This window comes from Vombatus ursinus, unplaced genomic scaffold (genome assembly GCF_900497805.2).
Source record: "Vombatus ursinus unplaced genomic scaffold, bare-nosed wombat genome assembly UNPS02014830.1, whole genome shotgun sequence".
Classification (NCBI taxonomy): Eukaryota; Metazoa; Chordata; class Mammalia; order Diprotodontia; family Vombatidae; genus Vombatus; species Vombatus ursinus.
In genome coordinates, this window is record NW_020954608.1 from 30,300,211 (window position 1) to 30,313,102 (window position 12,892).

Genomic DNA, 12,892 nt, shown 5'->3' on the forward strand with positions numbered 1-12,892 from the left:
AATAGAGGTTTTTCAATACACCATGGAAATTTGAGAGCCCTTCCTCAGTCTGAAACACTAAGCTTTCCGTGTCTGATGTTAATGAATTAATCATGCGAACTTTTGAAGACCATGGTGAATTTGACTGTTAAACATATCAGAGGCATCATGGTGTACTGAAACAATTACTGGACTAGTAAGGAGTCAGAAGGCTTGAATTCTAGTCTTATTTCTCCACTTCACTAACTAGATGTGACCTTGGGCAAATAAGTTAATCTTTTTGGGCCTCTGTTTTCTTAATTTGTAAACAATCTTTGAACAATATACCTTATAGCTTATTATGAGGAAAGTGCTTTGTAAACATACCCAAAACATTTAATATTAATTTTATTTTAATGTAGTATGTGGCTGTAATTATTTAAAAAAAACATTAGTCTATCAATTTTTTAAGACCTCTTTTAAATATATCTTTTTCAGTTTTTCATATTTTTCAGCTATAGAAATAATAGCAGATATTTGGGGAAATGTTATAAATAGAGAGGTAGATTGACAGATAAACTGCCTTGCAGGATTGTGTTTGTAGTCTAGTACAACTTTGAGCTACCAAGTTTCAGTTTAGAATCCTTTCAATAAGCTGGGTTTCTATGATTAGTTTCTATGAGTAATACATTTTCGCCTTATTTTTAGTAGGTATACTGTTTATTTTCTATCCTTTTTGTGATTCATGATAAGTTTTTCCCAGCTATATTTTAAACTTCCCAAATAATTCTTGATAACTACTTAACTCTCATTTAATAAATATTATTGTTATAATTTTTCCTGTAATTATCTGCCAAACAAACATCATTTTCTTGTTGCTTTATTTTTCACTTAACAACTGGGTAAATCAGTAATTAAGGGATTTAGATTCCCAACAAGCCTCTCCTTACCTTAGTTGGCTACTAAGTTTCTAAATTATATATTTTTTTTAAGATTTGCATGGTGAGGCATTATATTCTGGAAATACAATGGAACTGTGGGATTTTTTTTTTTTGCTGTTCTTTAGATTTATTTAGATATTTATTGATATCTAATTTTTTTTTTCTGTCACCTACAGTTCACCCTGTATTCTTCCTCCATAAGCCAGCCCAGAGAGAGCCATCTGTATAGGGGCTTATTGTTTTGGATGTGCTTATAATACTTTTATTTTGTCGGTTTTGTGAAACATTTAACGGGTTGTAGCAGGTTGAGTTTCTGCTTTCTGTATTTAAAATGAGGTTTTAAAAGAAAAAAGTTTGATTTTTTTTTTTCCTGTAGGCAGCAATGGATTTTTGCATGAATATGAACACCAAAGCAAATAGAAGGAAGTTGGTACGAGCACTCTTCATAGTTCCTAGACAAAGGTAGGCATTAAAAATATAGAGTAATTTGATAAGTTATTTTCTGTTGTTTCAGTAATTTTAGGGATAAATTATGCTTCAAATTCTCATTTCTCCTCCAAGTATTATTCCTGTGTATTGAATTTATCAAGTCCTCAAGCATCCATTTTGACTCCCTAATGTTTTTTATTATTTGACTGACATAAGTATTCATCATTTTCACCTACATTTGGTTTTTACTTAAGTAGTTATAAAGTTTCTGTTGAGATTTATCTGTAATTTTAAGATGAAGTATTTAAAGGAAAATAACGTACATTTATTAAAAACTTTAACCTGTATTTTTACCTTTGTGCTCTTACTGGGCAATCTACAACGTTTTGAGAATTTTTCTGTTAAGTTAATTTTGTAAGCTTTTTGCATCATGTTCCATCTAGAGCAGGCCTGCACAACCTACGGTCTGCCAAAGGATTTCAGGCAGCCCGTGAAAAATGTAGAACAAAACATCCTCTACATTTTTTGCAGGCTGCCCAAAATCTTTTGGCATGCCTGTGGGCCATAAGCAACCCACAGGCCGCAGGTCGTGCAGGCCTGAGCAAGAGTCTAGGCTAAATTCTTCATGACATCTTGGATAGTTAGATATAACCAATATAAATACTATGCAAATCATTTTTCACACTGAAGACTATTGGTGGATCAATGTTTCAGTTTGGATTTTTTGCCTAATTTCTTTCTCTTGATAGTGTTGTTTTGTCATATTCTTTGTTGGGGTTCCCCCCCACCTTAAAACTCTCCTTAAGATGTGTATTGATGTAAGGAAGTGTACTAACTTTTTTCTTCCAAGTGTGTTTACATTTACTTTGAGAATATTCATGTTAGTGGACCTCTTTTGACGCAACCATGAGAATTGAAAGAAATTTTTTCTGTAGGGAGGAAAGTACTATACTATATTACTTGTTATTGGTAGTAGCAGAAGAGTTACTCTTCTTCACTGATGGAAGGATGTTCCACACCAAGAATTTTTTGAAAACCCAGTAACCAAAAACTACAATGAATGATATTTAGTGAAAAATAAATTTTGAACTTACTAAAAATTTTATGTATTAAAATATTGAATTTGATTTGGGAGGAAATGAAATATTTATATACAAAATAGTTATTTGAGATGTTTCAAGTACTTTTTATTTCATTATAAACTGCTTGTATACAAGACAATATGCATTATGGAAACACAAAGTAAAATAGTTCTAAGGTAGAAGGAACGCATGAGTTTTTCAAAGAGATCTATGTGTATGTTCAGAGAACTTCCAGTCAAATTTAGATTTTTAGAAAGGCATGAGGAAAATAGAAGTAAGGTCAGATAATGGAATATGAATACAAAAGCATAGCATAATACCATAAAGATATAGGCAGAATGGTTGCTTAAGCTAGGTGTTTTTAACCTTATTTTTGTGTCACAGATCTCTTTTGAAGTCCGGTAAAACTATGGATTCCTTCTCAGAATGGTGGTTTTTTTTGGGGGGGATGGACTAGGCAATAGGGATAAGTGACTTGCCCAGGGTCACACAGCTAGTGTCAAGTGTCTGAGGTCGAATTTGAACTCAGGTCCTCCTGACTCCAGGGCCAGTGCTCTATCCACTGCAACACCTAGCTGCCCCCCTCAGAGTGTTTTTAAATGCATAAAATAGATAGAATTACAAAGGAAACCAATTACATTGGAATAGTTATTAACATATTTTGAAAAACAAGTTAATGGACCTTAGTTAAGAATCTCTGGTTAAACCCATAAACATAAGGAGCTTAGGGGGAAAGGAGGAAAGTTTTTAGACTGTCAGTTCAAGACAAATCAGCAGTGTGATATGGCAGTCACTAAAGCTAATGCACTGTTATTCTCCATTTAGAGATGTGTAATATCCAGGACTGGGGTGCTGGTTTCATTTTACTTTTCCCAGTTCAGACCACATCTAGAATGTTGCGTCTAATTCTAGGTGCTGCAGTTTCTTTACTTTTAGAATTTTATATGTAAAAGTTCTGAATTTAACAGACTCCAAACAAAATCGGCATTTTCATACATAGAGTAAAACAGAAAAAGAGAATTGTATGTGAAGCTGTGAATCTCTTGTTTATGTACAGTTTGCTTTTCCTTTGTATTCAGCGCTTTGGTTCAATAATAAATTCAGTATATAACTTTCAGATGTCCTGATCATATGTGATTCTTTTTTTTTTTTTTTTGTTAAGTGTCCCAAATGACCCTCTTCTTTTTGCTACTTTTTCCTTACTTTATTCCCTCCTTTCATCATTGACAAAGGAAAACAAAACCCTTGTAGTAAATATGCATAGTCAAACAAAATATTGATGGTGCTGAAAATATATCTTATTCTGTAGCTTCAGTCCCCCCAGATACCACATTTAAGTAGGACATTGATAAAAGATGAAGAATAACTAGGATATTATAGCCAGGGTGGGGAAGGACCTTGAGATCATGCTATATGAAAATTGGTTGAAGGAACTGGGGTGGTTAGATTGGAGAAGAGAAGACTTCAGGGTGGGGTGATGAAGTGTCTTTAAATGTCTCTTGGACTGGAACATGATAGAGTGATTAGACTTGTTCTGCTTGGTTCAAGGAGGCTAAACTGGGAGTACTAGTTGGAAATTGAGAAAGAGATTTAGGTGTTGTGTAAGAGAAAACTTTTTAACAATAGAACTACCCCCAAAAATGTATTTGCCCTTCCCCCCATACTGTTTTTTTTTCTGACTCCAGCCACATTGATTTTATTTTTTAAAAAGTTTTTTTTTAATTTTAATATAATCCATATTATTTCTTCTGACCTCTTCTGATCTTTGTCTGGTTATAAATTTTTTCCTTTTCCATAATTGTGAGTGAAACCCTAATTTTCTTTTAAGACTTTTAATTTTGATTTTTAATCCATTTGGAATTTATGATGATGTAAGGTGAAGATACTGATCTAAACCTATTTTTTCAAAAACTGCTTTCCAGTTTTCCCAATAGCTGTTGTTGAATTAAAGAATCCTTTCCTTAGTTTATGATGTTATAAAGCTTATGTAATACTATAACATTAATAGGTGTATTTATTTCTAAGCTTTATCTACTGTGTTCTGTTGTCTTACTTTTTTATTTACTTTAAGCCAGTAACAGATTTGGTAATTACTGCTTTGTAGCATATTTTGAGGTCTGATAACTCCAAAACTAACTTCTTTCTACTTTTTTCATTCCATCCTTTGATGGAATGGGGTTTTAAATTCTCATTACTCATTACTCAGTCATAGTTTTAAATTGTCATATGAGATCATATTGGAAACAGTAAGAAACTTTCAGTTTACTCATTGATAAAAATTGAAGAAGTGAGGGACTTTACTTACATGTTAGATTACATTATATTTTAACTTGGTTATGTCTAAAACTCTTATGTTTGTACCTGTGAAAGTAATAGATACCTATAGATTTTTGCTAGTAATAATAATTTTCTTTCTTCTAAGGAGTTCTGTGAGGTAGGTACTTTAGGTTTTATTATCCTCATTTTACCAATGTGGAAACTGAAGCTCATAGAGTGCACGTGATTTGCCCTCAGTCATCTAATGAGTAAATATGAGAGGCAAGATTCAAACCCTTAAGTCTCTCCTGATTCTAAATTCAATATTCTTGCCATTACACCATACTTCCTCTAGTCCCAGTTTTCCCATTAACTAGCTATACTAATGAATTAATAGGCATTTATGAAGTGCTTAGTTTATGCCAAGCACTGTGTTAAGTAATGGGATGCACATACAAAAGCAGACAGTCCCTCTGCCTTAAAAGAGGTTACATTTAAATAGGAACAACACACATAGGAGTGTGTGGGCCAGAGAAGGGGCCCTATGTTAGAGGATTACAGAGTTATAGTAAGTGGGGCTTTGTAATAGATTGACATACCTCCTTCCTTCCAGGAGAAGTGGCAGAGATTATTTGATCATACTTTCAGAACTGGAGAGCTTGGGGAGGGGGAGGTTGGGTACATGAACAATCTTTCATGAGAACATAGCTGGGAAGTAGAAAGTGAAGTGAAGAATGGTTGGGGCTGCTTGAAAAATGCTGCAGGTGACTTATTCACCTATCAAGACAGAGGATCCTCAGGGCCTGCACGTTAAAACTGGTGAAAAGACTTCTGGTCTGGGTGGTAGGTTGAAAAGATGGCTAGAGTGTAGGAAAATGGCTTGGTAAATGAACCTCAGTTTCTGCCACTATCAAATGCATTATTGAAATGGATCACGTTTATGTCTTAAAGACAAAAATGTCTTTATTGTTAGAACATTCTGAACTAAGTTTGGGTACTCTTTTTTAAGGATGTTCTTTTTTAGGTGGTAAATAAGTAAGAACAGAATCATATAGGGTCACTACAGTGTGTTTCACCTAACAGTGTCAAGTCTGAGATAGTCAAGCATCTGTAACACTCAGTTTGGGAGACTTCTGGGGTATAGCCAAGATGATGAAGTAGAGAAAGCATTCAGTTGAGCTCTCCCGACATTTTCCTCCAAACAACTTTAAGATAATGCCTTAAATCATATTTTGGAGTGGCAGAGCCAACAAAAGGTCTGAGTGAGACATTCTTCCAGCCCAAGACAGTTTAGGAGGTTGGAAAGAGAGATCTATGACACAGAGTTGTAGAGGCTGGCTCATGTGGATAAAAGACCAGTAGTAGGACTAGGTTGTAGTAGCAGCAGCAGCTTTAGGAGCTCTAAAGTGAGGGATGGTAAGGGGACCTGGTCAGAAAGAGGTTACAGGGCATCCCTGTGCTAGCTCTGGACTCTGGATCATCAAAGGTTGTTCTCAATGAAATGTAATCACTAGATTTTTGCATGAAGTAAGAGACTGAGCAAGGGCAAATTGTTGTCTTGCTTGAGCCCTCGACAAGCTACCGGAGCTCAGAGTAGGGAGTACCCCTTCTTAGAAATCTATGATTTCACTGTCCTACAGATCAGATGGTGGAGTTGTTTGGCAACTCCATTGCCTATACCCACTTTTGGGTCATAAATTTAAGAGTGGAAAAGAGCATTTTAGGTTACAAGGGAGTGGAAGCCTTGAGAGACAGTATCATTTTTGGTCCCAGGGGAGAATAGGCCCTGAGGAGCACTGCTGATTGCAGTCTTAAGGGATTAGGGGTCCTTCTAAGGTAAGGACCAAAATGAAGATCAGAAGACCAGTGACCACACCTCTCCCTAGATCACACTACCTTGGAAGCACTGAAAACTTCCAAACCCCCAGAACTAGTTCTAAAATTAGCAATGTGAAAAAGCCTAAAGCTTGAGACAATGTCCTGTCTCCACCTCTCTCCTCCCAAAGCTAGGAACAGAGTCCAACTTTAAAATAAACTTCAAAAGAAATAGGGTGAAAAAATGAGCATAAAACAAAAAAAGAACCTGACCATAATAAGTTCCTGTGGTAACAAGGAAGATCAAGGCACAAGCTTAGAAGACAGTGAAGTCAAAATAGCTACAGGGAAAGCCTCATAAACCAAATAAGAATTCCTGGAAGAGCTAAAAAATGATTTTTAAAATCAGATAAGAGTGGTAAAGGAAAAATGAGGTAAAAAACATGAGCAAAGGAAGAAAATCATGAAAAGACAATTAACAGCTTGGTAAAAGAGGCACAAAAATGCTTTTTAAAAAAACCTTAAAAAAAGAATTGGCCAAATGGAAAAAGAGGTACAAAAATTCATACTGAGTGGCAAGAGAGATACAAAAGCTCACTAAGGAAAATAATTCCTTAAAAATTAGAATTGGGCAAATTGAAGCTAATGATTCCATGAAACATCAAGAAACAATAAAACAAAATCAAAAGGAAAAGAAATAGACTAAAATGTGAAATATCTCCTTGGAAAAAACAACTGCTCTGGAAAATAGATGAAGGAGAGATTAAAATTATTGGACTGCTTGAAAACCATGATAAAAGAAAGATCCTAGACATCATATTTCATTAACTTGTCAAGGAGAACTTCCTTGATATCCAAGAACCAAAAGTTAAAATAGAAATTGGAAGAATCCATTGATCACCACTTAAAAGATCACAAAATGACAATTGTCAGGAATATTGTGGTCAAATTTGAGAGCTCCAGAGCAGCCAGAAAGAAACTATTAAAATACAGCAGAGCCAGAGTAAGGATCATACAAGATTTATCAGCTATCATGTTAAAGGAACAGAAGGCTTGAAATATGATACTGTGGAAGGCAAAGGAGCTAGGATTATAACCAAAAGAACAACCTAATCATCAAAACTAAGCATAATCCTTCAGCCGAAAAAAATGGATATTTAATGAAATAGAGGATGGTCAAGCATTCTTGATGAAAAGACCAGAGCTGAGTAGAAGGTTTGTCATTCAACCACAAGACACAAGAGAGGCATAAAAAGGTAAATATGAAAGAGAAATCTTAAGGGACTCAATGGTTAAACTGTTTATGTTTCTATATTGGAAGATGCTACAGATAGCTCCTAAGAGCTTTATTATTATTAGGGCAGCTAAAAGTTAATAAAACAGAAGATGTGGGTGTGAGTTGATTCTGTTGGAATGATCTTAAAAAAAGTAAAGGGGTGAGAAAGAAGGATGCACTAGAACAAAGGAGGATGGAGAGGAATGGGGAAATTCTCTCATATGAAAGAGGCATGTGAAGAAGAGCTTTTACAGTGGAGGGGAAAATGATGGTGGGGGTGGACAATGCTTGAACTTCACATCTAAATTGGTTTGAAGAGGGAAAAATACATAGACAGTTCGTGCTTTATGAAAATTAGCATTATGAAAATTCAACTTTATGTAAAGAATCCTGAAAGAAATCTGTTTTACAAAAAAATGCCTATATTAACTTTACTGTACAGTACTGTGGTGTCTCTGCTCCTGCCTCTTGGCTCCAGCCTTTCCTCTCCTCTCCTACCCCACCCCCCCAAAAAGAAACCCTTTAAAAAAAAACCCTTCATGTAAAAGCAGAAGGGACTGCAACAGTCACTGGATTAAGGGCTTGGTTTGAGTCTTCTGGTGCTGAAAGAGCAGAGCTTTGTTCCCCTTCTCCCTGCCTGCATGGCAGGCTTGGCATGTCTGTGTCTGGCACTGTGTATCGTCTGTCGTCCTGTTTATGTCCAGCCGCCATATGTTTTCCCCCTGTGTATTCTTCCTCTTGGTTCTAGCCAGGCTCCACATGCCTGGTCCAAGCCCTCATGTGTTCCTTCTGTTGCTCTTGCTTCTTTGACCCCAGCCTCTCCGTGTCCTTGAGTTGTGTGCTGGCCCCTCACCTCTAAGGCAAACATCTCTTTTTTTCGCTCTAGCCCTCCCTTCCCCATGTTTGTAAGTAAATTCATATTAAATAAAAATTACTTTATGTAGAGGTCTGTGAAATGGTCCACTGAAGTAAAGCAAGAACTATCTGTATGCATTCTCAGTTGGTAACCGAAATATATGTTAACCAACAGGGAAGTAGAAGGGGAAGGGGGAAAGAGAAAAGAAGGGGCCGGGAAGGGTGAGGGTGATTGGGGAAAAAAAAAAAAAAGAGAGTAGACAAGTGGAAGCAATGACCAGAAGCAAAGCAGACGTTAGAGGAGGGATGGGATAAAAAGAGAGAAGGGTAAGCAGAAGGATGTGGGGGGGATGCTCATCCCTGTGAATGTGAATGGGATGAACTGAGCTATAAAATGGAAGCAGGTAGCTGAATGGATCAGAAAGCAGAATCCAACACTGTGTTCATAAGAACCACAGTTGAAACAGAAACACAGAGTTAAAATAAAGGCCTGAAGCAGAATCTCTTATGCTTTAGCTGAAGTAAAAAAAGGCAGGGGTAGCAATCAAGATAAAGCAAAAGCAAAAATTAGTCTCATTAAGAGGGTTAAGTGGAGAAATTACATCTTGCTAAAAGGCACCATAGAGGGGAGCAGCTAGGTGGCATAGTGGGTAGTGCACTGGCCCTGGAGTCAGGAGGACCTGAGCTCAAATCTGGCCTCAGACACATAGCACTCACTAGCTGTGTGTCTCTGGCAAGTCACTTAACCCCAGTTGCCTCACACACAACAAAAAGGCAACATAGACAATGAAATAATAGCATTACTAAACATATATGCACCAAATGGTATAGCATCTACCTTCTTAAAGGAAAAATTAAGAGAATTACAAGAAAATAGGCAGTAAAACTATACTAGTGGAGGATCCCAGCCTTCCCCTCTCAGACTTAGATAAATATAACAATAAATAAATAAATAAGAAAGAAGTTAAGGAAATGAATGGAAACTTTGAAAAGCTAGATGTTAGACCTCTGGAGAAAACTGAATGGAAATAACAGGCATATCTTTTTTTTTTTAAACTGTACATGGTACCTTTATAAAAAAATTGATCATGTGTTAGGGCACAAAAACCTCACAACCAAAGGCAGAAAAAACAGAAATATTAAATGCATCCTTTTGAGATCATAATGCAATAAAAATTATATTCAATAAAGGGCTGTGGAAGTAGAGATTTAAAATTAGAAAAAGAATAACCTAATCCTAAAGAATGAGTGAGTTAAAGAATAAATCGTAAAAGAAATAGTTTCATTAAAGAGAATGGCAACAATGAGATAATGTTCACAAATTTATGGGATGTAACCAAAGCAGTATCTTTAAACACCTGCATCACTAAAAAGAGAAAGAGAAGGTCAGTGAATTGGAGATGGCAACTGGAAAAAAAAAACTAGAAAAAGAACAAATCTCCAATTAAACACTAAAATGGGAATCCTGAAAATCAAAGGAGAGCTTAATAAAATTGAAAGTTAAAATCCAAAACAAACCATTGGATTAATAAACAGAAATAGTAGCTGATTTTATGGGGAGAAAAGAAAAATGAGAATGGATGAACTATGGGTTAATTTGATAAAAAAAAAGAACAAAGAAAATCAAATTACTAGTATCAAAAATGAAAAGGGTTCATGCATTGCCAGTGAAGATAAATAAAGCAATTATTAGGAGTTATTTTGCCCAATTATATGCCAGCAAAACTGACAATCTAAGTTAAATATATGAATATTTACAAAAACATACTGCCTCGATTAACAGAAGAGAAAAATAGAATGCTCAAATAACACTATCTTAGAAAAAGAAATTGAATAAGCCATAAATGAGTGTCATAAAAAAAGATCACCAGGATCAGATGAATTTACAAGTAAATTCTACCAAATATTTGAGGGATAATTAGTCTCAATGCTATATAAACTATTTGGGAAAAAAATAGGTAAAGGAGGAATCTTACCAAGTTTATTTGTGACTATGGTTCTGATACCTAAACCAGTGGTAGTAAAAACAGAAGGAAAACTATAGACCAGTTTTCTTAATGAACGTTGTTTATTGGGTCAGCTAGGTGGCGCACTGGATAGAGCCTTGACACATAGCACTCTCCAGCTGTGTGACTCAGGGCAAGTCACTTAACCCCAATTGCCTCATCAAAAAAAAAAAGAACATTCAGTTTTTCAGTTGTATCTGACTCTTTATGACTTCGTTTGGGGTTTTCTTGGCAAAGATACTGGGGTGGTTTGCTATTTCCTTCTCCAGTTCATTTTACAGATGAGGAAACTGAAGCAAACAGTTAAGTGACTTGCCTAAGGTCACACAGCCAGTAAATATCTTAGGTCAGATTTGAACTCAGGTCTTCCTGACTCTAGGTGCAACATTCTATACACTGTACCACCTCGCTGCCCTCCCTTTGAGATTGCCTTCTATTTACATTATAAATATCTTGCACATGAATTTTTGGCATGACATTACCTCCATTAAAATGTGAGCTCTTTGAGGGCAGGGACCATGTTTTTGCCTTTCTCGGAAGTATTTGAGGTCAGATTTGAACTCATGAAAATGAGTTTTCCTGACCCCAGGCTGACACTCTGTGGTTTTAATAACTAAACCAGGGAGAGTAAAAACAAAGAAAACTGCAGACCAATTTCCCTAGTGAATATTGATACAAAAATTTTAAAGAAAATACTAGCATGGCAGTTACAACAATATGTTACAAAAAGGTTGTACATTTTGAACTGGTGAGATTTATATCAGGAATGCAGGGCTGATGCAGTATTAGGAAAACCTGTCAGTATGATTGACCATAGCAATAACAAAAACAACAAAAATCATGATTATATCACGAGATACAGAAAAAACCTTTGACATATACAGTATCCCTTCCTATTAAAAACATCAGAAAGCATAGGAACCAATGGGGCCTTTCTTAAGATGGTAAGTAGTATCTATCTAAAACCAAGAGCAAGCATTATCTGTAAAAACTTGAAGCCTTCCCAACGAGATTAGGGGGTGAATGTTCATTATCAATACTATTCAATATTGTGCTGTAAATGCCAGCCAAAGCAATATGACAACAACAGCAACGAAAAGAAATTGAAGGAATCAAATTGAAGAAAATCAACTAAAAATTAGTTGAAATAATTACCAACCTTAGCAAAGTTGCAGAATATAAAATAAACCTACATAAATCATCAGCATTTCTATATGCTACCAATAAAACTCAGCAGGAAGAGATAAATTCCATTTAAAAGAACTGCAGATAGTACAAAATACTTAGGACTCTGCCTGCAAGACAAAACCAAGGACTCTATGAACACAAGTACAAAACACTTTTCACACAAATAAAGACATTCTAGACAAATATTCATTGCTCATAGGTAGGCCAAACTGATACAATAAAAATGAGAATTCTTCCTAAGTTCCAGTGACCAAAGAATTATTTTATAGAGCTAGAAAAAATAGTAACAAAGTTCAGCTTGAAGAAAAAAAGTTCAAGAATGTCAAGGGAATCAATGAAAAAAAAAATGAAGAAACTTGGGTCAGCAGTACCAAATTTCAAACTACATTGCAAAGCAGTAATCATCAAAACAATCTAGTACAGTTATCCCTTCCACATCACGACTTTTCCCATCATGGTTTTGTTATATCACAGGTTGGCTTAATTTAATTTAATGGGAATTTTTGTGGAGTTTTGTAGAAGCCACAGACAACACAGAAGAAGTTTAGAAACTCATAAATTCATTAAAAATATATATTATATATATAGTATTGCACAATATCAACTCAAATTTTACAGCAAGATACTGCAAACACCTCATAAAAGAAAAAGAAAAAAGAATAAGAAAATTTCTTCTCTGGTACAATGGGAAGGCCAAAAATTTTTGCTCTGCTTTTCCAGATCATGTGGGCATGGCACCCCTTACCTCTCCTGATGTGGAAGGGACTAGCAAAGAAATAGAGTGGATCTGTGGGGTGGATTAGTTCAACAATACTCTATAGTAAATGACCACAGTAATCTAGTGTTTGATTAACCCAGAGATTCAAGCTCTTGGGGCAAGAACTTGCCATCTCATAAAAATTACTCTGAAAACTGGAAAGTAGTTAGACAGAAACTAAGCATGGATCATCATCTCACACCAAGATAAGGTTAAAATGGATACATGATTTAGACATAAAGGGTGATGCCATAAGTAAATTAGAGAAGCACGAAAATGTGCCTGTCAGAGCTATGGATAAGGGAAAGTTTATGACCAAATAAGATAAA

The 12,892-nt window shown here is 35.5% G+C and overlaps 1 protein-coding gene across 5 annotated transcripts in view; it reads left to right on the forward strand.

Moving 5' to 3' along the window:
* The window catches only part of UPF2 (UPF2, regulator of nonsense mediated mRNA decay), a 126,601-nt gene that overhangs the window by 56,974 nt on the left and 56,735 nt on the right, over positions 1 to 12,892 (forward strand). For all 5 annotated transcript variants that reach the window (XM_027838554.1, XM_027838553.1, XM_027838557.1 and 2 more), the window contains one exon: positions 1,276 to 1,361. In XM_027838554.1, the coding sequence (XP_027694355.1) occupies positions 1,276 to 1,361 (86 nt within the window). The remainder of the gene's footprint in view (positions 1 to 1,275; positions 1,362 to 12,892) is intronic.